Source organism: Jaculus jaculus, chromosome 4 (genome assembly GCF_020740685.1).
Source record: "Jaculus jaculus isolate mJacJac1 chromosome 4, mJacJac1.mat.Y.cur, whole genome shotgun sequence".
NCBI lineage: Eukaryota > Metazoa > Chordata > Mammalia > Rodentia > Dipodidae > Jaculus > Jaculus jaculus.
The window spans coordinates 27,394,203-27,421,061 of record NC_059105.1 but is presented as its reverse complement, the minus strand read 5'-3'; the positions used below and the strand labels follow the sequence as shown (position 1 = coordinate 27,421,061).

General features: G+C 36.2%; 1 protein-coding gene across 3 annotated transcripts in view; it reads right to left on the bottom strand.

Annotated features, from left to right (window-relative positions):
- Positions 1 to 26,859, bottom strand: part of Ikzf2 (IKAROS family zinc finger 2) — a 167,755-nt gene that overhangs the window by 38,918 nt on the left and 101,978 nt on the right. For 2 of the 3 annotated variants that reach the window (XM_045147584.1, XM_045147583.1), the window contains exons 4-5: positions 13,131 to 13,397; positions 5,638 to 5,805 (exon numbers count right to left, since the gene is read on the bottom strand). In XM_045147584.1, the coding sequence (XP_045003519.1) occupies positions 5,638 to 5,805; positions 13,131 to 13,397 (435 nt within the window). The remainder of the gene's footprint in view (positions 1 to 5,637; positions 5,806 to 13,130; positions 13,398 to 26,859) is intronic. The other variant, XM_045147585.1, reaches the window with a different exon arrangement.

Genomic DNA, 26,859 nt, shown 5'->3' with positions numbered 1-26,859 from the left:
ATGCAACTTTGGTACATGCCCCAAGTAAACAACAATGCTGCTAGATTTGAGAGGAGTCTGAGGCAAAACTGACCTGCAATATACCCTGGCCATGATGAATTCCACCCTATATACCAGGCCTTAAGAGCCAGAATGTGCAATTATTTTTGGAAATGTGTTCATCACACAGTGGTGCTATATGCATCCCTGTCAGGAAGGGGAAGCCTCAGAGAGTCAAATCCTAATGGTTTTGTAGTAAAGAACTTAGCTCTCAAGCACTAATTATTCTCTTTTAACATAGCAGCTCTTTTTAAAATTTTTTAAAATTTTTATTTATTTATTTATTTGACAGAGAAAGAGGGAGAGAGAGAGTGAGAGAATGGGTGCACCAGGGCCTCCAGCCACTGCAAAAGAATTCCAGATGTGTGCACCCCCTTGTGCATCTGACTAACGTGGGTCTTGAGGAATTGAACCTGGGTCCTTTGGCTTTGCAGGCAAATGCCTTAACCACTAAGCCAACCCTCTAGCCCAGTAGCAGCTCTTAATTTGTCAGTAGGTTCTCATTGAGATTGAGTTCTAGAATACAGGACTCCAAAGAATAAGTGGGCCAAACTACACCTTGTGAATTAGATACCATCTGATTAAACATGCTAGGAAATCACAAGTAAAAAAAAACAATTCACTGTTAAAGGAAATTGGAACCAAGCAATTTGGGATACTCAAATAGGCTGCAAGAAAGATTCCAACATCCATGGCAACTGCTCCTGCTACTGTACAGCTTGTCCCTTCAACCTACTCTAATACCCTATGGGATGTTCTCAATGACCAGCTAATTGAGAAGGAAAACAAGGTAGGTTTGGTCTGTAAATGAACTGCATGGCACTTAGTGCAAGCCATCACTACTGTCCTTTCAGGCCCATGTAAGGAGTGAGCCCCAGCACAGTAGTGAAGAGATCACCCGGTAGCCTGAATTTCACTCAGCACATTGGATTGTACATCAGATGCATAAGAAGAGATAGTCTAAAGGAATGGCATATAGCATGGTAGTTTGGCCAAGGACTTCAAAGACAAAATTAGAAGCTTGGTGATATAAGGCTTAGTGAAGAATTATATAGCTGTATCTTTTAGAATTGGTACAGAATATAATATAGCATCTTATAGGAATTACTTCATAAAAGCACTTTGTAAAGTTCCTTAGTAAACTAAATAAAGTATCTTATGGAGGTCAATCAAAATGCTGACTTTACTATGTTAGCATCTGCTTATTCGGCCCATGTACAAAGATGAGAGGAACAAGGACAAAGTCCATGTAGGTTGGCCACCTGGACTCTCTACTCTTTGTAACTAATTTAGCTACCACCACTAATGAGCTCACAATTTTCCAGTGCTGAGACCCAGATATGATACCATTCCCCAAGAGATCACTGGGAAGTTGGTTACGCTAGATTTCTTCCAACATGGAGAAGGGATAAACATCCTCGTAAGAATTGACAAATGGTTTGGCTATGTATTTGCCTTTCCTTCAATACTATGCATGGATTTAATAGAATACCTAACCAATTATCATGGTGTTCCTTGCAGCATTGTCTATAACCAGGGGCCTTCTTTTAATGACAAAGAAAATACAATGGACTCAAACCTATAGAAACCATCTCTCATCTCTCAAGCTCCATCATTCAGAATCAGGTGTCCAAGGGACTGGTGAAATGGTCTGTCACTGGAGTGCTGTATTAATGCTTGCCAGCTAGGGGTGGTATGAGGGTGTTCTATGGAGATTTCATATTCCATAGCTAGAATGCTTGAAACTGATAAGAAGGAAGTAGATGTGTTCAGTCCAAGACATCAATTAATTCTTTAAAGGATATTTTATTCTCTGTCCTGAAATCTTAGGTTCAGAACCCGGAGATCTCAGTTCCCAAGGGAAGCATGCTTTCATCAGGGATCAAAATGCTGGTACTATGTTACTGGAAGTTCCACTGGCATGTTATTGTAAGCATCTCAAGATGCTTAGCAGTAGGGAAAGGAGTAAGGGAGTGGCTGGCAATATTTTCAGATTGCTGAACTGGTTTTGGTTTGTTTCTGTACAGTGGGAGTAAGGAGAACTATGCTTGGAAATTCACATGACTCACTGGGGCATGTCTTCAAAGGAACTTAGTTGATAATTCTGGTTATTGAAAAGCTATAGTAAACCAAGAAACACAGGGCAACCAAAGACTCACAAATTAAGGAATTACGACTTGAGTTGGCAATTAAATAATTAATAACTTGTCTATCCCAAGTGGTAAGGAGAACAGGAGAAGGGAGAAGATATGAGTGGAAGGAGGAAAACAACATAGTCACTTCTAAGCATTCTGATCAATGAGAGAAGCATGGGTGTTAGCAGCTATATCTATGTTCTGTTCAAAATGAACACTGTGAATGGCTGACATTTTCCATTCCAGATGTAAATAGGACTGAATTCATATTACTTCTTGATGATGTAGGAATTGGGTGGGAGTGGCTCTGTCTGATAGTCATCCCCACTAACCTCTTAATCATACCAGTTAAAATGTGCTGTTTATCTGCAGAAAGTACAACTTGGTAGCAAAATCACACAGCCAGAACATAGCCACGAAACAGACCATGTCTTTATTTGTGAAGATCAGTAAGATAATAAGTGCAGTATAAAAAAAATAAGTGCAGTATAAACATGGTATTAAAAAACACATTTTCTAAAGAATGAAGCAGATATTTACAGCCGGGCATGGTGGTGTATGCCTTTAATCCCAGCACTTGGGAGGCAGAGGTAGGAGGATCACTGTGAGTTTGAGACCAGCCTGAGACTACATCAGGTCAGTCTGGGATACAATGAAACCCCACCTAAAGAAAAAAAATGGGAAGGGGAGAGGCTGGAGGGATGGCTTAGCAGGTAAGGCACAGACCTACAAAGCATAAGGGCCCTGGTTTGATTCTCCAGGTCCCTTGTAAACAAGAAACACATGGTGGAACATGTATCTGGCGTTCGTTGGCAATGGCTAGAGGCCCTGGTGGGCCCATTCTCACTCTCTCTCTTTCTCTCCCTCTCTTGCTCTCTCTAATAAATAAATCTTTACAGTTAGTTTGTCTAGTGCCAAAAGGTGCTACATGACCAATTAGGGAAAAATGACCAATATCTGTCCAAGCAACGCATGGTCTAAGCTACTCAGTAGGAAGCAACCTGATGTGACGGTCCCAAGTGTAATAGTGGCACACAGCCATGGTGGGTAACCAACTGCTTTTGATTTGGCTAACGGATCTGCTCAGTGGAATAGAACCCATAACTGGAACTGGAAAACAAGTGAGAATCATATCCAAAAAATGAGCCTGCTCTCCAATATCAAGCTCCCACCAATCTTTGGCTACAAGAGGACCTACATCTATTAAATTCTCTCTAAAATAACAATGGCTATCCCATTATCTGGTGCTGACTTCACTCTCTGTTGGAGAATTTGCTTCTCTTTTTCAGATGAACGTAGAACCTGAGGAGAGAATCAGCCCATCACACCTCACAAGGGCCCCAGCTGAAACCACAGAGTATTTGGGGAAATGAGCAAGAGCGCTGCTTTTTTGGTGAACCTGGTACCAGAATAAGGGTGAAGGAGATAAACAAAGAACACTCAACTCCTACCAAACCAGAGATCCAGAGACACAGAGGTTCCCAAGACCTAATCACTGAAGTAGACCTAAAACAAACCCAACATGGCTCAGGGAAATTTGCAGACTAGAGGGTGGAAAGATTGTTAGAGCCACAAGTTGGAACATTATGAACAGAGACACTGCCTCTTCCCCACAACTGATGGTTACCCCCACAATGTACGACCCAGATTCCCCAATGAGGAGGGGCCCTTCAGAGGGGTAGGACAGGAAGGAGGCTAATGATGGCACCAATATGGCTATATAAACATTATGTACATAACTAATAAAAAAGAAAGTAAACTTTAAATAAACACGTTTTGATTATGTGAGATATATATTATGCAAAAAAAACACAAATAAACAAAATATTTTTTAAAACAGAAAAAAATAAAATCTTTTAAAAATGTTGAAGCATATATTCATGAAAGCCTATGTGCTGTGGTCAGTTCAGACCTATCTATCTATCTATCTATCTATCTATCTATCTATCTATCTATCTATCTATCTGTATGTATTAAAAAATATATATATTCATTTGTGGCAAACCCAACAGACTTGGGTTTTTTTTTTTTTAATGTGAGCGAGCAAGAGTGAAAGTGAGAGACACACAGAGAGAAAGAACTGGCACACCAGGGCCTCCAGCCACTGCAATTGAACTCCAGAGGCATGCACCACCTTGTGTGCCTGTGAGATCTTGCATACTTATGGTACTGTGCATCTGGCTTAAGTGGGACCTGGAAAGTTGAACATGAATCTTTAGGCTTCACAGGCAAGCACCTTAACTGCTAAGCCATCTCTCCAGCCCAGTTCAGTAATATTTTAATAAACCAGCATATAGCTAACTGAAGGAAATACCTGCCATCTCTTAAAAATTTCTTTCAACATAGGATACTTTACATAAATAAATGATACCACTTTAAGTGATAATTTTTATAACATAATTTTAAAATAAAACACAAAATAGGAATAAAGTGAATTATTTTTGTATGTGGAAAGTAAAATATATACTTAGAATATTTGTTTTAATGTGTGCATTAATTTTATTTTATATCTGCCCCAACTTTAGCAGTTTAAGCTTAAATGCTCCAATAGTTATGTTTAAAATGGTTTTCCATAATTCACATCTATGTTAAATTAAGTTCAGCCTTAAGGATAGTAAGAAAAATGTAAGGAAGATAACACAAGCATTATCTCATGAGCCTTGGCACTCTGCAGTACTGTTAGTCAATGGAGAGGAAAACATTGCTTCCATCATATCTTCATATTAAAATTAAAACTTAATATGGGATTATAGACAAAGCATACAAAACTGGCTTGAGAAGATTCTATTTTAATTTTCTACTTTCAACTCCTCAGTAATGGTAATTTATGCTGAAAGTTAAATGAGATTCATTCAGATTTCTGATCATTCTTTCTCTTTTATGTATTTATGTTCTGGTATTTTCTTAAAACATCAAACATTGTAGATTAGTCAATCATTCATGAAGCAGGGAAAATATTCAGATAGTGCCCAATGACTATAGTTTGAGAGCTAAAAAAAAGAACAAGGAGAGTTAAAATGAAATATAACTTAATTCCAACAGCCAATTTTCTAATGAGTATATATTTGTATTTAAAAATAATATTTGATTTCTCACTGAACTCTCAGCATGAGTATTATACTAATTAAAAAATATACAGCTCTAGATTTTCCAGTAACTTTCACTAGATTTTCAGTTTTCTTGGATTAGTTGTAATTGCTGCATTGATAATTATAAAATTTAAAAATTATATAAAATCTTATATAATAGCTACTTTCCTAAGTAAAATTTTGATAAGACACTCTTCAGTTGATAATGTCTGTTTCTGCCAGACCTATCAACCTAAAAAGAGCCATCTACATACTGCAGGACTTATCCATTAATAATGTTCACAAACAGGAACATCGAAGTCGTATGTTACTTAGTGTAATTTAGGGAATTCTTATATTTTAGTTTTCTTCTGAGAAGACCAGGTGACACTTACCAGAGTGGGTCCTGAGGTGTCCTGTGAGAGCGTCCCTTCTTCTACAAGCATAGCTACAGAAAGGACATTTGAACGGCTTCTCTCCGGAGTGTAACTTGATGTGTCTCAGAAGGTTGCCCTTCTGAGTGAAAGAAGCGCCACACTGGTTACAGTGGAAGGGGCGCTCACCTGTGGACAGAGGTGGGAAAGATGAAGTAGGTGATTACACATCACTGGCTTGCCACCTACCCTTAACCCCAGCCAACCCTCTATGCTCACAATGTTCAACTCCCACAGAAGTCATTAAACCTTTACTTCTCCTAACATGCTCTTCACTAATACCAGATTTTCAAGCTCTAAGTCAAGTAGTCATTTCTCATTGACTATATACATGACCAAGATTCCTGTCTCTGAATGAAAAGTAAAACAACAGAATTTACCTGTGGCTAAATAGCAAGAGGCCACCACTTCAATGATGACTGCTTGTCATACAGGGCTTTAATCTTCACAATGACATTAATTATTAGGTAGTAATTCAATTTACGAAAGAAGAAACCGAAGTTCATTATGTCAAAGTGACTGGTAATACGCTGAGAAGTGAACCTGGTCAATCTGAATGCAAAATCTTATCCTCTTTATTTTACCAAGTCATGCATTCAAAATTTATAGAGTCCAATTCTCTTATTCAGATGACAAGAGAGCCCAAAATAGGCATAAATAATGAGCAAGTTTTCAATGTTCATCACCAATTTATCCAAATATAGCCAAAATGTCTTGATTCTCCTGGACAAAATCTGCTGATACACCAAGAAAAAGGCAAAGTATCCACCTGTATGTTTTCTGTACACTCTCTATTTTGTGTGAAACTTGTTTGACAGGAATCTTTTCTCATGTTCCTCCTACTGTTCATAATGATATAAAATATTTTAAGTCTGAACTATCAGTTAATCTATTGCCATCAAATGACTGTTACTAATGTCATCAAACATAGGAACATGGAGGTAATGAGTCAATAAAATAGACAAATAGGGCAAATTCATTCTCAAAATCCATAAAGAAAATACATTACATTTGCCTATCTCTAAGGCTAGACATAAGCTCTACACTAACATATAAATTAGTAGTGAAAATATCTCATCCTAATGCTCAAAATTTGGAATAAAAAGAAAAATTAAACAATTCCTTTTAGATGAACTGGATTATAATTGGAATGACATTTCAATTACTTTTCATCATATTTATATGTAATTAGCATATTTTCTGTATATTTAATTGGAATATTCATATTAATTGTAAATGATCAAATCTTAATATATTTTGGCCCATTATGTAAAATAAACTTAGTCTTTCTCTAATTAAAGAAGGCTACAATGTATAAAAAAGAAAAACTGAGATCTTTATTTGATAGGAGCCACTGGAAATTATATCAGAAAGTTTCGTTATAAAGCCTAAAGAAATTTTTAAAGAAATGAGATCTTGAAAATCTCAAATTCTGTAGTATGTACTCTTATTGTAAGTTAACAACATATATACTTAAAAACATAATTTGTGTATGGTGAGGGTGGAGATTTTTCTTTAAGAAATCTGGAGCTGATTGAGCTAAGTTTATAAAAGCCCTTATAGGTTGTGAACATTTACCATGCTAAAGTTGCTCTAAACTATATTTAACTATTTTCATTCAATTTCAACATCTGAAACCTGTCCTATGAAGCTGTATAACATAACAAAGTTTTAAAACATAATTTTGATCTTTTTTTTTTTTTAAGTTAAGGTCTCACTGGGTAACCTTATTAACTAGCTTTGAACTCACAATCCCATTGACTTAGTCCACTCAAACACTGGGATTACAGGTGCATGATAACCTTCCTGACACTTAAACCTAAATTTTAAAATCATTAATATTTTATATATAGGTATAAGTTAGCTCAATTGTTTTATTTTTTTTCTCTAGTAAATTAACAAGAATGCAACCTTAATTTAATTACCTACTCCCCACCCCTGACATGGAATTTGTGATTAAAGGACAGACTGAGGTTACTCCTTCAACAAATGAACTTCTTCCAAAAAGAAGAAAACAACTATAAATTACAGCTTTCAATTCAATGGTTTGGTTTATTCTAGGAGGGTAACAAATTTGCATATAGCAACTTTTCAATTTAGGAGGTATACTGAACAAAAATATAGAAATCATATTTGCCCTTTCAAAATGTTATTGTAGCATGCTTGCTTAGACATTTCTTTAAATCATGTATAATTTTGAGTTGTGATATCTTAATCCCTAATTTAGAGCAGTTAATTCATTACTAAAAATAAGGCTGGTGTACAAAGGAAAATAATAAAGGGACAATTTAATAAGATGTGTGTATATAGGTATATGAAGTAAGTGTGTATATTGGAATGCACGGGCCACAACACACAGGTGGAAGTCTGAGGACAACCTTGGGGTGTTTGTCTTCTTCTACTTTACTTAAGCCGGGGTCTTTTCTTGTGTATGTGTCAATCCAGCTGGCTTGCGAGCGCCTCTCCCTCCAGCTCTGTCTCCTGGCATCTGTATTTCCCTAGGTGCACTGGGATTGCAGGTTCATGTTTCACTTTGTTTCCACCTCTCTGTGAGTGCTGCGAAATTGAACTCAGGCTGGGAAGGTTTGCAAGCAAATGCCTTTAACTGGTCAGCCATCTCCTCAGCCTAAGGGAACCTTTCTTAAAAAATAATTTTTAAGCTAATCTAATTAAATTTTGAGACTGATAATGGAGTGATTTAGATTTAACATTTAGAGAATACACCGGATAACTTTGATTCTCTTTACTAAGAAAATCTCAGTGAGAGTGTGAATCAAAAGGCGGTCTAAATACACTGGAGTACTCACTGCTATACTGCCAGGAGTGGAAGTCTAGTTTGAAAGCCTTTGTGCTTCCCACAGCCATTATATTACAGATGGGTTACACCAATAGTAACCACTCAGGCCGCGTTTGTGACTGCAGATATATTTTTATTTCAACCAGATAAAGCTGTGAGATATATATAATGAGTCTTGATTGATGCTTTTTATTTTTGGCTATCAATTAATTACATGGTTTTCCTCATTTCTGATTGAAATCTCCTTAGTTATCCTCAAATCTTTATGATATGAAATGATAATTATTATTTCAAAAGTATCTGGCTTACATGGGTCCTGGAGAATTGAACCAGAATCCTTTGGCTTTGCAGGCAAATGCCTTAAGCCATTTCTCCCGACAGATAACTCATATTTTAAGAGAACTCCAAACACAATGCACATGCTCATATCTGCTTAAAAATGGATAAAATGGGCCGGGCATGGTGGCGCACGCCTTTAATCCCAGCACTCGGGAGGCAGAGGTAGGAGGATTGCCATGAGTTCAAGGCCACCCTGAGACTCCATAATGAATTCCAGGTCAGCCTGGGCTAGAGTGAGACCCTACCTCGTAAAACCAAAAAAAAAAAAAAAAGGATAAAATGGGCTGGGCGTGGTGGCACACGCCTTTAATCCCAGCACTCGGGAGGCAAAGGTGGGAGGATTGCCGTGAGTTCGAGGCCACCCTGAGACTCCATAGTGAATTCCAGGTCAGCCTGGGCTACAGTGAGACCCTACCTTGAAAAACCAAAAAAAAAAAAAAAAAAAAGGATAAAATGTAAATTATCTAAATTTATGAAAAAAAAACTTCTGAAAATATTAGGAATCGTATTATGCAACATAGTGGACTATCCCTTGGCCTAGGTAGCTATTATAAAAAATTATTTAACAATTTAATGAAAAGTTAACTACCCTTTGTCTTTGTAAATGGTATACAGGTGAATACAGTATACTGTCTATTAGCTTTGGACAGTACATTGCAGTTAATATAATTTTTTCTTTAAGTGGAATGAATCAACCCAATTTGAGTCAGTTTACACTTTGTACAGAAATTAGTTATGTGCTTCATATGTAATTTAAAAAAAATTTACTAGTTATATCACCAATATTATACAATAATCTAGTTATATGTGCTAGCTACTTTTCATGTCCATTCTTAAGCAAACAATGTTTATTTTGGGATGTGGATGAGTGGGTTTTGTGGCATTTTGAAGCAGGGTCTTATATAACTTGGGCTGCCCCAAACTTGCTCTGTAGCAGAGGATGGCCTTGAACTCCAGATCCTTTTCCTTTTGTCTTCTATGCACTAAGATTATAAGGCTGTGTCACCATGTGCAGTCTTGTGTTTCTTTTTAAATTAGCCTACTGATCTATCTATGTTCACTCAGTCACTGGGTAAGTTTATATGTCATTTTTATTATGCAATAAATTTCAATCGTGTTTATACTTTCATAAACACATTCTTAAATCTGTTTACATATTCAATCAAAATTCAAATGTACATGGATCAATTTGCTTTTGTTTAATCAAAAACAGGAAAGTGTTCCTGTGTTCTGTGGAAGAACCCTCTGCATATGTGAGAGGGTGTCATTGCAATGCACAAAACAGGATGCAGAAAGCTTAGTCACATAGACGGGAGCACTGTGCCTTATAGAGGAACAAAATTAAGGGTTTTCTACATTTGCAGTGTTCTCCTCCCTTCTTGTTCATACATGAACTGACTGGCTGCCCTCACTTGTTTTCCTTTCCCTACATTACCAGTGAAGAATGCCTGGAGTATCCGATGACAATATTACCTGATTACTCACTAAAACAGCAACACTAAAGAAGTAAGAGCAAGCCATTAATATACACTGAGACTAACACCTTAGCAAAATGTGAAATAGAAAGAAGAAAAGTGCACTAGAGCTGATACTCCATGGAACTGAAATAAACTGGGTGCTCATGAACCTGTTTTATTATCAATTTTACATTAGATTCTATGAGCTAAAAATACTCAAAAAATGTCTCCAATGGCTTTATAAAAGACAAAGAACAGTTCTTTCATATTAGCTACACATACATTGTAAGAGTGGGAAATTCTAAAATGAAGATAATAGTTCATAATACAATACAGAAAACATTTGATTAATGATTAGATTCTGATTATACCTTTCTGAATCTAGCTCAAGGAAACACTGATAGACCTGTTTTCAAATAGTACTAAAATATTGTTCACATAAATTAAGCCAGAATAAAAACATATTTAAGTGGCTAATTAAAGACTCCACAGGCAAAGTTTCAAGGTCAACAAAACATAGTAAGGTGCCAAGAGGATCTCGTTGAATGACTAGGATGTTTAAATTAACAAAAATATCCCAAGCCTAAAGATGGTATAGCAATTTGCAAAATACTCCAAAATTCAAAAAGTGTGCAGGGTCATGAGTGTATTTTAATGGCTGTCTACTTCATTCTCCTTGTCTGTACTAGTGGAACGAGTCTCATATTCTAGGACTTGCGTAAATCTACGTAACTATTTATGAACATCATTTTTGGAACTTATGTACTACTATTCTGCTATTGTAGTAAATATCAAATAGACAGTAGAGTAGGCATGTAATTGCTGTATTTACAAACTAACAATAAGACACAGTGAAATACTGGTTAATCCAATTTTTCAGGAAAGTCTATTCTTTGTGTTTAAATAAGAACATTAGTTTCATTTTTAAATTTTATTATGTATTATCTTATTACTCTACCAAAATAATTTTCTAGTATAGGCCACTGCCTTAAAAATAATAGTATGTGTAATTCACCTAAAAAGTAACTGGATGATTCCGTATTTCTTGGGGATGTTACACAATTGAAATGGGTGCCATGTTCTCTGCTACATTCACTTGAACATAGTAACACATGGAACTTTGGAAACTCATGCCATGAATTAGAATAATATCATGAGCATAGCAAAAAGGGGAACTGTAATTTTTATATTCTTTATCTTTCCTATGAAATAAATACTAAAACTTGTTTTTTCATTTTCCCTAGATACTTAAAAATAAACAAAAGGAAATTCACATTAGCAACATGAGTTTTTTCAGACATAGCGTTAACAACAACAAAAAACATCAGAACAAAACCCCAGATGAAAATAAACTGGCTGTGTCTAGAACTGTATACATTGGAAAGTGAAGATTTTGATTGTGACACTGACGGCAATGGGAACATCTCACTGAAATTTTTAAATGTCACCCTGAGTTCATAGTTACACCTCATACTCAATTGTTGGTATACTGATATATCACAAAAACTAGTCTGGGAATCAGGACACCGTGGTTCTAGCTTTCCTGTTGGTCTTTACCCAGAAAAAGTATAATGGGCAAGTCATTTGACTTTATGTATAAAACAAGAAGTCTGAACTAAAAGCAGTTGGATATATTTATGTAGCTCATGTTTTAAGGATAATATGATGAAACTGGTTAGCTCCATGTGGAATTTTTACATCAATTTCTTTGTTGTGATATTTCACTATTCTAAAAGAACATCATAGTTTACAACTTTGAGAACATTAGTTGTTGATATTGTGCTACAGAACACTTGCTACTGCCTTGAAAAAAGCTGTAGTAATGAAAAGGCAATGTTTCATATAAACTTGAAATTCAAGGGTAGAAAAGCTTTTGAGGCAGGGTCTCACATAGTCCAAGCTAGCTTCAAACTCTCTACACAACTGAGGATGACCTTGAACTTCTACTATTCCTGCCTGTACTTATTTCCCAAGTACTGGGATTACAGGCATGCACCACCATGCCCAGCTAAACTTGAAATGTTCTTAGAGAGTTAATTATCTTCCTGTTATACCACAATCCATGTGGTAGGGAAGGGACACAAAAGATTTGAATAAATTTGCATAATTCTTTTGGCTGAGTTGAATGGTTTTCATGTATATCTATAAAATACCTATAAAAACATATAAATTACACAGAGCTTTTTCCTCAGTATCCATAAAAACATAAATTATCTAAGGGCTTTTTCTTCACACAATTCAACGATTATACATTTCTACCTGCATACCTGCCACCCTTTGTCATATCTGACCCTCCCCATCTTTTTTCCATACTTAGAACTAAAAATTAGGAGGAGATGGATGGGTGGTAGCTTTCCTGAAAGACAGAAAGTATCTGCAGTTACAGAGATCCAAGGTTATGCCAAGACTGACTAGAAATTGCATTTCGAGATGTTAACTAGATAAAGTAAAAATGGTTCACCCTGATATGAATGTATGAGTGCCATTTTGTAGTATAAAACTGTAGGCAGCAAACTATATTACTTGCCCATGGGTATGGTAAAATATGTATAGAAATACAAAAAGATTAAATTACCCAATGAAATTCTCCTATACCTCTTGAACCCTTATCATATTATTGCTATATTAAGAACTGTGGAAACTGAATCCCAAACTTCTTTTCTGACATGCTATTCAGATTTGAAGGCTGGAAGTCAAGACCCAGGCTACTCTCTGCTTTTCAGCAATCCAATACTAGCAGAATTCTGAAAAGGTAGCGTCACCATTGCCACCCCTGAATAAAAAGGAAAGACAATAGATGTCAGGTAATATCAACATCAGATGTCACAGGCAGTCATCAGGTCATTCTTTCAGCTGCTTACCAGTGTGACTCCTTTTATGTACCATAAGCACATTGGGCCCAATGCAAACCATGCCACAGACGTCACATTTCAGTTTACCATTCGGAAGCCGGATTCCTCCCTCGCCTTGAAGCTCCTGGACTTTCCTGTTGTCAGCCACCTCGTTGCTCTCCATTAGGGGTTCTTCTAGGCTGCTCCCCTCATCATGGCCCCTGATATCATCTTCACGGCTCAGGGGTTTCCTGTCACATTCTTCATCACTCTGCATTTCTAGCTTTACAGAATTTGCTGTAAGTTAAAAAGAAGACATTGCAGATACCTGTGTGGTCTTAGCCTGTGTCTCTTCCCTACCAATTTTCTCTCTCTAACACAGATGCAAATGACACACCAATTAGATCAATATCCATCCCCAAAAATCTTGTGGGTTCACACGGAGGGCTATACTGTTTTATGGGAGGTCTGGTGAGAGGGAAGATGGCTCAGCCAAGCTTTAGGTAAACAGATGGACTGACTCTGCTTCGCACAATCATTTCTTTTACACAGTGACTGCTTTTAAGCAAGTCATTAAATATTTCTAGGACTGGCATTTGAGTTTGTCCTTAAGGCTACTAAGATTAAGATAATGTACTGAAGACACCAGGTTAACTATTTCTTAACCCACTGAGCCATGCCTCGTTGTAATTTAACAATGATACTTGCTTCACATCAGAGTACTTGTGTCAACCTGCTTATGAAGAGAGCAAGAGAAACAACTCAAGATATTAATCCCACAAATGCCTGTCACATAGGAAAGACACCTCATCAAGGCAAATGTGCTAAAAACAGACTAAACACAAATATTCACTTGAGAGCTTTATAAATGGGGCAAAGTACACAGACCTCACATGTCCTAACCTACTCTCCCTTTTTCCCTATATGAAAAAAAAAAAAAAATCAAGGAATGTTAGTCTGCAAATCAAAGTATTCTAACTATAATCTAGACATAGCAAAACACACTGAATGGCAGGAATGGCAAAGCATGCATGTATACTCTTGCCATTGTTAAGAAATCTAATGCCTTCTATTTGCTGTTTTTGGAACATCCCACAGAAAAGTTGAGTTTTGCTAGCACAACACTCAAGCTGGAGTGCTGATAGTTTTGTCACAAAGCAGAAGCAAGTTCTAAATTAATAATCAGTATTTTATCCAGTGATATAGAAAATTTCTTAGGAGGTCATATCAAAGCTACTGAGCAAAGCAAACTTCGTGCTTACTACCTGGATATGGGAAAGACTTTCATAAAAAGGAAGTAAGTTCTGTCAATTTTTCTTATCAAGAAGCTTGGGGGTGTGGGCGCAGAATAAAAACAGCTCCTTCCCTTGCCCTGTTCCTCTCTCCAGAGCCTCTCTCGTAACCAGAAGCAGTGTGCTGCACAGTGGTAACAGGATAAACTTGAGCTCATGATTTTACCTATGTCTTATGTCTTCCACTACAGAGTAGGGCAGGGATGAATTCAAACTGCAAAGTGAAGTTTGAGCAGAACAGATTAGTAAGAGTGATGTGCTTACATTCTTAAAAAATAGTTCAGTTTCTTAAAGAACTTGAAGCTCTCCATGTCTTCATGTAAGAAGAGGGTATTAATGGTACACATTTCTTAGGGTTTAGATGAGTATTAAATGAGTATAGTAAACATGCCCATCTTTCTTTTCTGGAAATGTAATGGTACAATTATTTCATACAATTTTTATGTCAATTAATCTACAGTACATTACTATAATCTACAAAGGAATAGCTGATTCAACCCTAATAGACAATTTACTACATTGAATTTTATTTTATTTAAAAACTAATACGGTCTTTGAAAACAGTAGGGCCAATGTTTGATCCAAAATTACATCCACAGTATGCTCACAGACTTTGTAGGATATGGAAGATATTCAAGCACTACTCCTTGACTCGTTTTACTATATTTGTTATGAATTTGTCTCCTTTAAAGTTGTTTTACATGTTTAGATATTCCATGTTGTAGTAAAAAAAATGGAACAATATAAAGGGTGAAATAAAATGAGAAAAGTATGTCATTTTTTGCAAAAGCTCACAATCTCTTAGTTCCTGTCTCAAAAGAAGCCATGTTCACACTCGTGTGTGCAGGGGGTGTGTGCACACAGGTGTGCAGGTGCTGAGGAGGCCAGAGGATGACATGAGATGTTTTCCCAAATCACTCTCTACCTTATGTTTTTGAGACAGGTCTCTTACTAAACATGGCTACACTCCTTGGCCCAGGAAGCCCAGGGATTCTTCCTGTCTCCTGCACCCAGATTTTATGTGGGCGCTTGGGATCTAAACTCAGAGTCGACACTTGTATGACAAGCATTTTACAGACTGCACTACCTCCCTATGTCCACAATGATAACTTTCATAATCAGAGGTCTGTCGGACTCTATACAGAATTGTAAAAAAATTATTATAAATTATACTATCAGAAGGTACTTAAGACCATCTCTACTTTCTTGCTATTATAACTATAGATGCAACACATAGAACAGTCAATGTGAAAGCTAGTATTTTATTATACTTTTTAAGATGCATTTAAAATGTATAAGTAATGTATAACTGCAATTGGCTCTCTGTACTTAAATCTTTTTCATTTTTTTCTGGAAATGAGTTATCAAAATTGTTTGCCCATTAATTTCGTTAGGTTATCAGACTTTTCTCACTGAAGTTTAAGTGTTCTGTCTTCTGAAAAAGCAAACTCCAAAATGTTCCAAAATCCAAAAATGTTTTTGAGGACTGATGTAATACCATCAGTAGAATGTGTGACAACTGACCACATGTGACAGGCTATAGCCAAAAGATAAGCACATTGAAAATATGGAACAAAATTAGCTTTGTTCAGACTTCAGTTTTACTCCCTATGTATTTACAATTATACACATATTCTAAAACTGAGAACAAATTTATATTAAGATACTATCTTGTCCCAAACATTACCAATAACACATACTCAACCTATGATAAAGGAACTCAGCCACATGTTGATGATGTAGTTTCGGAAATATTTTTTTTTCTCCTTAATGAGCCATTGTTTGATAAGCTATGTTTAACTAACATGAAGCCTGCTTAACTGCACTTCAGAATTCAAAGCATATAGATCTACCAGTGTGGTTATTTAACTATTTGTTTGTTTGAACTAGTAAGGAAGGGAGGGAGGGGGTGACCTGTCACTTTATACGAACTCCAGACATGCCCACGACTTGGTGCATGGGTACTGAGGAATCAAATCCAAGCCATCAGGCTTTGCAAGCAAGCACCCTTTACCACTGAGTCATTTCTCCAGCCCCAAGACCTACCAGTGTAGTTTTTGAAATGAAAACCAACAGGCCTTCTAAATTGAAAAATAGCACAAAATTTTGAAGGATTTGGTTTTACCTCACAATATTGAGTTATCATCTTTTCTGTAGCAAGAATATTACAATATAGATATAAAAACAGTATTAGACATGATGTTGATAAAATTGTTAGTGATCATGATTATTGACAAAATGACACTGCTAAAAAAAAAAAAAAATCACATTAGGGCTAGAGAGATGGCTTAGGGGTTAAGGTGCTTTCCTGCAATGCCCAAGAACCCAGGTTAAATTCACCAGTACCCACATAAAGCCAAATGCACAAAGTAGTACATTCATTTGGAATTTATTTGCAGTAGACGCCCTGACTTGCCCATTCTCTTTCTCTCTGCTTCTCTCTTTCTCTCTCCTTCCTTCCCTCCCTCCCTCTGATTGCAAATAAATTACCATTTTAAAAAATCATATTAAAATATAGTCATTAATCTTTTAAACAAACTAATATTTTTAAATAACACATTAAATTATGGTCATTACATCTTCTATTCCTAGAAGAGTGTACTGGAGGCAAACAAAGGAAAAAAATGTTTGGGTTATAAGTAAAACAGTAAAGAAACAACAAAGCTAAAGTAACATTTCTCTACATATACTATACTCAAAGAAATTTTATATTTTTTAAAAAATACTTGTTGTTCATTTTTATTTATTTATTTGAAAGCGACACAGAGAGAGAAAGAGAGGAAGAGAGAGAGAAAAAGAATGGGTGCACCAGGGCCTCCAGCCACTGCAAATGAACTCCAGACACGTGTGCCCCCTTGTGCATCTGGCTAACGTGGGTCCTGGGGAATTGAGCCTTGAACCAGTGTCCTTAGGCTTCACAGGCAAGCGCTTAACTGCTAAACCATCTCTCCAGCCCAGAAATTATATATTTATCATGTGTTAATGTATGTTGATGATATGTCTGTCATGTGTTAATGTATATCTATATAAAGTAAATCAATAGTGTAATGTATTTTAATATGCATGTTATAGATTAAATATTCCAAAAATGGTAGCACATGTACAAACAATATTTCATAGTAATTTTTTCTTTTAATTTATATGTTATTTATTATTTATTTATTTAAGAGAAGGAGACAGAGAGAAAAAGAAAGAGAATAAGAATGAGCATACCAGGGCTTCTAGCCCCTGTAAACTCCAGACACATGCGCCACCTTGTGCATCTGGCTCATAGTAATTCCGAATAATCTCACTAAAGTTAGGTTGGCATTCTATTGGCTAAAAACAATGACTTAAATAAACTGGCCTTTAAGCCCCAAATACTAAATAGAATAGATTTTTCTAATCAAAAATTTTGGGGCTGGAGAGATGGTTTAGCAGTTAAGGCATTTGCCTGCAAAGCCTAACGACCCAGGTTCAATTCCCCAGTACCCATGTAAGCCAGATGCACAAGGTGGTATATGTGTCTGGAGGTCATCTGCAGTGGCTAGATGCCTTGGCGTCCCCGTGCTCCCATTCTCTCTATCTGCCCCACCCTCAAATAAATAAATAATATATTTAAATATTCTTCCTATCTCTGATTTTACTATTTATGTTGTTCTTAATTAAAGTTGAGCACCTAATGCTTTAACACCTTCTAAAAAGTATTTTAATTTATTTATTTGCAAGGGGGAGAAAGAGAAAGAGAAAGAGGGAGAGAGAGAGAGTGACTGAGGACTGAGTACGGGCATGTATAGGCCTCCTGCTGCTGAAACAAACTCCAGACATTATGAATCTACTGTTACGTTGGTACTGGGGAATGTATACCAGGCCAGAGGCTTTACAAACAAGTGCTTTTAACTGCTAAGCTCTCTCTACAGCCCATGTTAAATTTAACTCTCAATGAATACATTCAAGTGCTTGAAAAAAAGTAAAGTTAATAAGAGTTATATTATTTCTATTTGTAGCATAATAGAAGAATCTGTTATAACTATTAGACATAACAGTACTTTCATTTTAAATTTTGAAATTGGGTTTGTAATACTCATTATATGGAATTATTCTTACAACTTGGCAGAGGAAGATTAGGTGAGCTAACTAGTGAGTGAACTGAAATATTGCCTTTACAAATCTCAAGATTAAGAATATTTTTCAAGCTTCTGTGTCTAATATGAAATATGGAATGTAACACTCAAGTGTAGCCATAGGGCTTTACATACACTTATGTGGACTGACAGGAAGTCTTAACAAAAACAGTATAGTCTCAGAACAAACTATTAGCAATAAAAAGAGCCATGAAACTCTATTTTAGTTAATTTATCTTTTTTGTTATTCAATATTGCACCCACCAATAATGTACTATCTAACTAACCAAAAACTTTCAAAACAGGAATATACATATATGTTGTTTTCTTTATTTAAAGGTATGTGCTATGTTTTGAAACAAGTCAAATTCTAATGCATTCATAATTAATTATTTTTGCATAAGCAATCAGTACTTAAGGTTAGAAATATTTCTTACCTTTCACTGCAAACTGTTATACTGACAACTTACAAGTATTGTAGCCCTTTCTTAGTAGAGAGATGCTTGTGGACACACGTGAAAGGTAATGAGGCCAAAAAGACTGTTATGACTGAATGAATTTCAAAATAAAAAAATTCCACATGGCTTTTTGTAAAAATAGCATCATGATGCAAACATGGTTATAAATACAAGCTCTCCCTCTCTTCGTTATGATCACAAAACACTATTCATGGGCATTTAATTTAAACTTACATAGTCAAAAATGCACAATCATGTCTATTTAGAAATAACCACACCAATGCAAGAAGTAGAGACTCATAAAAACACTCCTTTTAGAATGACTTCTAAGCCAAAATGTCTTCCAATATTAAAAGCCTCTTCAGAAGCCATCCTGAGTTAACCATATCCAAAAGCTTAATTACTATTGTTTTAACACTATATCTGCCTTTCATTCACTAATGTGGCATTAAGGTGAAAACTGAATGGAAGTATTTACAAAGACGAGCAGATATACAATATAGAATATAAATGTAGAATCTAAAACAAAATAGGGCAAATTTATATTATATGATGTTAATAAATTAATTATTTATAAAATAGTAAGTTTCTTTGCTAGCACTATTATTCTAAAATAAAAATGAATACCATATAAGGATGAGATATAAATTAAAATGTACAAAGTTACACTCATGAATGTCAAAAATTCACCTTCCTACATGAATAGGAAAAACAAAAGTCCACACTGATTTTTTTCCCTTAAAAATCATAGAAGCATGGCCAAAAGTGTAATTTAAATACAGCATTTTCCAAGAATATAGAAAACCGTAGGTTTAACCCTGGCTTTCCCTATCCACCAAAAAAAGAACTTACTAAATTCCTGTTGGTTGCTAAGTCAAAAAGTAAAAGCATATTAACTTAATAAATAAGAAATATATTAACAAGGTAATAGGTACACGGAAAGGTCATGAAGAATTCATGACTAAGAATACAGTAAATATTTTACTAAGATTATTTTGTTGTACAATAAAGTTATTGAATAGTACATAAATGTTAAGAGGATTTCCCTTACAAATTGGACTTTTTAAGTCAAATTTCACCTAGGTACTAATCATGCAAGATAGCAATATAAGTTTGCAATGGTAGAAAAATGATTTCTTCAATGAATATGAAATGTTTAATTTAATTTTTTTCTGGACATTTTATTATTTTGACCCAGCTTTTACATAAGTTTGCATTTTGCAATGTCTTACAATTGATTCTTTCAAAGCATGAGAAATATAAATTTAAAATTTTTGAGAAATCATTTTATATGCCTGGTGAAATATAGTCAGTTAATTTTTAATTGTCAGAAACTGAAGGGATAAATTTTATCTCAAACATGTTTCCTATTAATATGACCTGATTTTACTAACCTACAAACAGATTAATGAAAGTTAAGAGCCAAGACATTAACACAAAGGAATTGGAATTTATTTTCTTTATTTACAAGGGAATTTTATTGAAAAGATAGAACATTAAAAAAGCTTGCTATATTACTTTCTTCCAAATTGGGAACCGTAAGATGGCTTAGAGGTTAGAGCCTTTGACTGTGACTGTGAAGTCATGGGTTGCCGGTTTGAGTCTCCAAATTGGTGATATACTTTAATAGTTTCTATGGTGTATTTCTGAGCTTTCAGTTTTTTTCCACGTCTGTGATGTGTGACGGCTGTGGCAGTGTGCATGAGTGCGCCAGGTACATGCAGTTTCATATGCCGATGGGCTTGCAGGCACGTGGGGGCCTAAGAAGTGCAGTGCCTGTCCTTCCTCCTCTGCTCAATACACATTTCCCTGAGACAGTTTGTTTATGAATGTGGAACTGCAGTTTTCATGCGCCCCAACAGTGCCATTTCTGCTCCCCAGACACATGGGTTTATAGATGTGCGTGGCTATGCCCAATTGTTTATGTAAGTCCTGGGGAATCAAAATCAGGCAGTCTCAGGCCAACTTCCCACCCACTAAGTTTTCAATTTTTCATGGAAGTAAATGTTACTTTAGAAAACATTCATTTCAGGCTGAAGGGATGGCTTCACAGTTAAGGCATTTGCCTGCAAAGCCAAAGGACCAAGGTTAGGTTCCCCAGTACCCACATTAGCCAGATGCACAAGGAGAAACATGTCTGGAGTTCATTTGCAGTGGCTGGAGGCCCTGCTGTGCCCACTCTCTCTCTATCTCTCTTCCTCTCCCTCTCTCTCTCTCTGTCAAATAAATAAATAAAAATAAAATATTTTTAAAAAGAAAATATTTATTTCATAATCTTGAATAAAAGGTTAAAATATCCTTATTATACTAAATTACAAAAAAAAATCTTTTTGGGTCTGATGTAGAAGTCTACTTTAAAAAATATTTTATTTATTTGCAAGCACAGAGATATACAGAGAGAGACAGAGAGAAAGATAAAGACAGAGAGAGAGCGAGAGAGAGAGAAGGGGTATGCTACAGCCTCTAGACACTGTAAACGAACTCCAGAAGCATGCTCCACTTTGTACTTCAGGCTTATATGGATACTGGGGAATCAAACCCAGGTCATTAGGTTTTCTAGGAAAGCACCTTACCCGCTGAGCAATCTTTCTAGCCTGTGTAAGTGTACTTTTAGGTGCTTGGTTTCAAGTAGACAATTTAAGAGGGTTATAAGTTACAACCATTAGTTTCTCCTACTATGCCGTAGTCCTGAAGTGCTGGTATGCACACTAACTGACTCATTGCGTCTATCTAATCACCTGTTGAAGTTGTTTCTACACTGCTATTGCTTTCTTTTAAACTTAAATAGAAACACCAAACATGATTAAATCTGTGTTAACAGTCCAGCAGCTGTTTAAATAAAGTGTTAGAAAAATAAACTATCTTCAATATGCTGATGTAAATTACAATAACTTATTTTTAAAAAACTACCAACACCTAAAACAAAATCATTGCAACCAAAATTATTATTTTTTTTAATAATTTTATTTATTTATTTATTTGAGAGCAACAGACACAGAGAGAAAGACAGATAGAGGGAGAGAGAGAGAATGGGCGTGCCAGGGCTTCTAGCCTCTGCAAACGAACTCCAGACGCGTGTGCCCCCTTGTGCATCTGGCTAACGTGGGACCTGGGGAACCGAGCCTCGAACCGGGGCCCTTAGGCTTCACAGGCAAGCGCTTAACCGCTAAGCCATCTCTCCAGCCCCCAAAATTATTTTAAAGTATATACAATCTTGTTTTTGATTCCTCATAAAAATTTCACATAATATAAAAATTTTATTCCTGTTACCTCTGGGTAAACATTGTAAAACAGCTCCCTCTCTTTTATAAAGAGTTGAGTCAGTCAGTCATTGGTGTCACTGAACAAAAGGCAGCTGAGCCACTTGAAGGTAGCATTCTGAGTCTGCAGTTCACATCACATCAAATCACTGAGCCTTTCTCCAGTCTTCTTCTCTCCATGAGACAGCTAGACTATGCATATCTTATACACAATGGCACAGCGGATTGGAAAACACCACTGTTGGACAGTAATCAAGTTATCCGGAACCTGGCAGAAACAAGGGTTTTCTTTCTCCATCTGCTACTTGACTAGTTGTAAGGCTGCTAATCCTAGACTGATTCCACCACTTACCTAGGGGACAAGACATTGATGCCCTGAAATACAAGAGGAAGCAGGATGATCTACTATAGATGAAGTTCCTCTCAACAACAGTAATGATAACAACAGAAAAAATGGCATTATTTGAATGTTTCATAAGACATATTCTGCCTCATTAAGTAATTAGAATGATGAAAATTTAGGGAAGAAACTATTGGTAAACACACGGAAGTTTGATTGTTCAGTGACTTTCCAAAGCATCCAAAGTTGGCAAATGTCAGGTTGATATCAACTCAAGATCTTCTGCCTCTTAGCCTATCCATCTTTCTCACAACATGATACCTGCTCTCTAGTTAAACACAAATAACTGACATGAGTCTTCCATTTAAAAGAAAATCAGTTTTTATTATTTTCAGTGGCTTTCAGTTAAAAAAGACACCCGAAATTTAAGTACAGGATGGTCAGAAAAAATAAAGATATGTTAATATCCCTTATGGGTTTATGAGTCATAAGTTTATACTCAACTATTGAATTATTGCTATAGATCAAAATGGAATGACTATCTCACTCAAAAAATCCTAACTTTAAAGCATGCCTTTGTCTTAAGGCAGGTGTAGCACAAGTGATACGACGGGGTAGTGAAGACTCGATTCACATTTCTTCTTTGCCCCTTCACTTTTCCCAGTAATTTCTAAATTTCTTAACATGCTATGACTTATCAGTGGTAGACCAAAAGAAAAATATTAGGAATAAGTCAACTAATATCAGACCAACAGTTTATGGAGGGTGGTATTTTGGGACTTCTCTTATAGAGAAATTTTGAATCTGTGATAATTACTTGTACAGAAATAAATAATAACTTGCAAGCAGCTTCAAGAGTGTTTATTATGTGAGTACATTTTCACTACAAAACCAAATATAAACTGTCTTCCTCTTTCTTCAAGAATATAAAACAAAAAGGGTAAAATATCTGATTTCCTTAGTGAACTCCCACAATGCCTGAAACCTTATATAAAATATGCCCATTACCAAAACACACATCTTAATGACTTGGTATAGTGTTACCACCGTACCCTAAAAATAAAGCTTCCATTTTTCTGGTGGACCACTAGTTCATGAGAGCTGTACAATGTGGATAAAATAAGCTTAGTTTAGACAGGCAAAAATGGCCTATCCCTTTATGTAATTTTAAATGAAGATTTCATTCGCCAAGTCCTACAGACTCAATGTCAGCCATGTTTTTCACATCCAACTCTATGTTTGCATTTTCTTTGGCAGAACACTACTTCAAAGTCCATATGACCTCTCACCTGGAACAACTCCAAGGCTCTCTTACTAGTCTGTTTTCTTGTCTTTGGCCACACCCCACTTTCAATGTTCTTAACACAGAGCTCATATTGGCATTCTCAGTATCCTCAATGACGGTCCAATGCCTACAAACCAAACACAAAGGTCCTGCTATGCAATTTAAGGCTAGCCCACCTACCCCTCAGCCATGGGTGTGACTAGTACTAGAGTGCTTTATTCATACCAGTTCTAGTCAAACTGTTTGCCTTGGGCTTCCCAGCACATGTCCTGTATATCTCTGTAGAGTGTTTTACCCTGGTAACTATCATTATTTTCTGAGACACTTCCTGTACTTACATCAAAATAAGCACACCATTCAAGGTACATATATTCGTTACCATGCTCCAGGAACATTTTCTGGCCACAAATTTATATTCCTGTGAAACTGATTCGACCTTACATTGTAGTGCTTGCATTAAATATACTTGCCTGAAATCCACAATGCCTATATATTAAAGTCTTGAAAGGAAATACAGTGTGTATTCTGTGGTAAAACCATCCTTGCATACTTTTATATGCACCCCAGGCTCCCAGGATACATTGGATGAACTATGGCTAGCGGCTTATATAGTTTAGTTCACTTTTCAAATTAATGGGATTTTGCATAATTAACTACAGGTAACAATACAGAGATAGAATTTAACCATAAAACATCAATATTGGCTAATGTGAATTACAGGCTCAGTATAGGACAGGAAACATTTCATGCAGTTTATACGGATGAACTGATTTAATCATGATAGCCACTTACTCTCAAGTGTAATTTCATCCTACTCCATTTTATAGATAAGAAAACTAGGCCCAGGATGGGTGAAGTAATATGTCCAAGTCACACAGCTATTTAGAATCAGCTGAGACTGGAAGCCAGCCAGTGTCTAATGATCAAATCTTGCTATGTCCTATGTCATTAAAAGTAAGGTACTGACTAGTTACTAGCAAAGTAAATAAAGGAATGTCAATACATTAAAGAAAAATCACTTAACACCAATGCATGTCACCTATTTTATATATTTTCTTGCATGTTTAATGCAGGTATAATTAGTTTTGGGTAAAGAGAAAATCATCTAAGAGTCTGTTCTGGAAAAAGACCAGCTCACACTGCCAAATTTTCTTAGCATGGATTTTATCTCATAGAAGAGCAATCGACTTTGAACTGGTGTTTGACAACCATCTGTTTAACATAACTGTGGGAGGCCTGTGAAGCAAATTGCATTGTGAAACTATCTCCCTTAATAAGGGGAGCACTAAATTCTTAACCTAACTTCTGTAAGAAGCAAAATCATTATTATAAAATCCAGTGGAGTGGGCATGTTCCCAAAGTGAGCCACAACACAGGATTGCCAGAGGTCACTAAGGACATTTAACCAGGTCAGAAGGCAGCGCTGTGTGCTTGAAGAGAAACCGATAAGGAACAGGCAGGTTTCTGTTACAGGGCAACTGCAACAGAGGGAGGATGCAATGCAGAGGCTGGGCTTCAGCAGTGGGGCAGACTCTCTGAAGTGACAGGGGTTCCAACAGCTGGACAGATCCTGACATAAATCTCTCTGGGTCACACATAGAGATCATGGCTACAGGATGATCTTTCCATGGTGCTCTACAAACACTTCATTATTTGTCTACATGAAATAGAATCCACATTTGGCCTAAGAGATTTAGAATCAGTCAACTATAAAAGTGTAGCCAATAAAACCAAGAAGTATCCAAAAGAAAACAGGTTATTAAGGGAAATTAATCTGGACAACTGCCAAACAAAGTTTAAGACTTCTGAGCCAGACTTTTGTTTTCAATAATGTTGCAAAAGCAAGTTAAAACATTTTTTTTTTACAATGTTTATGCCTAGTTTCCAAGCCTAATGAGTCTACATTTTGAGTAGGCATATAGAACACACGTATTAAAAGATAAGAATAGCTGTGTGTGGTGACACATGCATTTAATCCCAGCAGTCAGGAGGCAGAAGTAAGAAGATTGCTGGGAGTTTGAGGCCAGCCAGAGGCTACATAGTGAATTCCAGGTCAGTCTGGGCTGGAGCAAGACCATACCTTGAACCACCCCTTCCCTAAAAAGAGAAAAATAATTACAAAGCCAAAGAAGAAATAGTAGGAAATAAGAGAAATGGTTGATTAGACGATCTTTCTTTAAACTCCTCACCTGTATGTTAAGTCACTCAGCAAATCTCCCCATTTCTTACTATATACAAATAGGAACATTATGCTCTGCACAAAAATCCCAACCCAGCGCACAATGGGGTCAATTAGAACAAGCAGGACAATCCTGTGTTTGAGTGCAGTCTCTAGATCCAGCTTACAGCTAGGATATGGTACACTTACTAATCACCTGAGCTTAGGATACTGAATAGAGGAAAACTGAAAGCTTATTAAAGTTTATTCTTGAAAGTCCTAAAACAAGATAAAGATGCCCACTCTCACCATTTTTGCTTAACATAATATTGGAAAGTGGTAACCAGAGCTACCAGGCCAGAGAAAGCACATCCACATTGAAAAAGAAAAAGCCAAAGTGTCAGGATTTGTACATCACATAACCTCATATACAAAGCTCCAAGGGCTTCATTAAGAAACTACTAGTATATAAATATAGCTGAGGCATGGGCTACACAAACTAACATACAAAACTCAGTAGCCCTTAAATATGGCAATAGCCAAGTATCTGACATATAAATCAAGAAAGTAATCCCATACATAATTGCTACAGAGATGCTGAACTTTTACTAAAAAATTAAAAACTTTATTAATGAAAACTATAGGGGCTGGGGAGATGACTCAGTGGTTGAAGTCTCGTTTGTAAAATCTGCCAGGCCTGGTTTGATTCTCTAGTACACACATAAAGCCACATGCACAAAGTGGTGCATGTGACTAGAACTCATTTGAACTATTTGAACTTCACTATCACTTTCTCTCTAATAAATAAATATTTTTTTTAAAAAAAGAAAGAAGAAAACTTTAAAATACTAATTAAAGAAAGT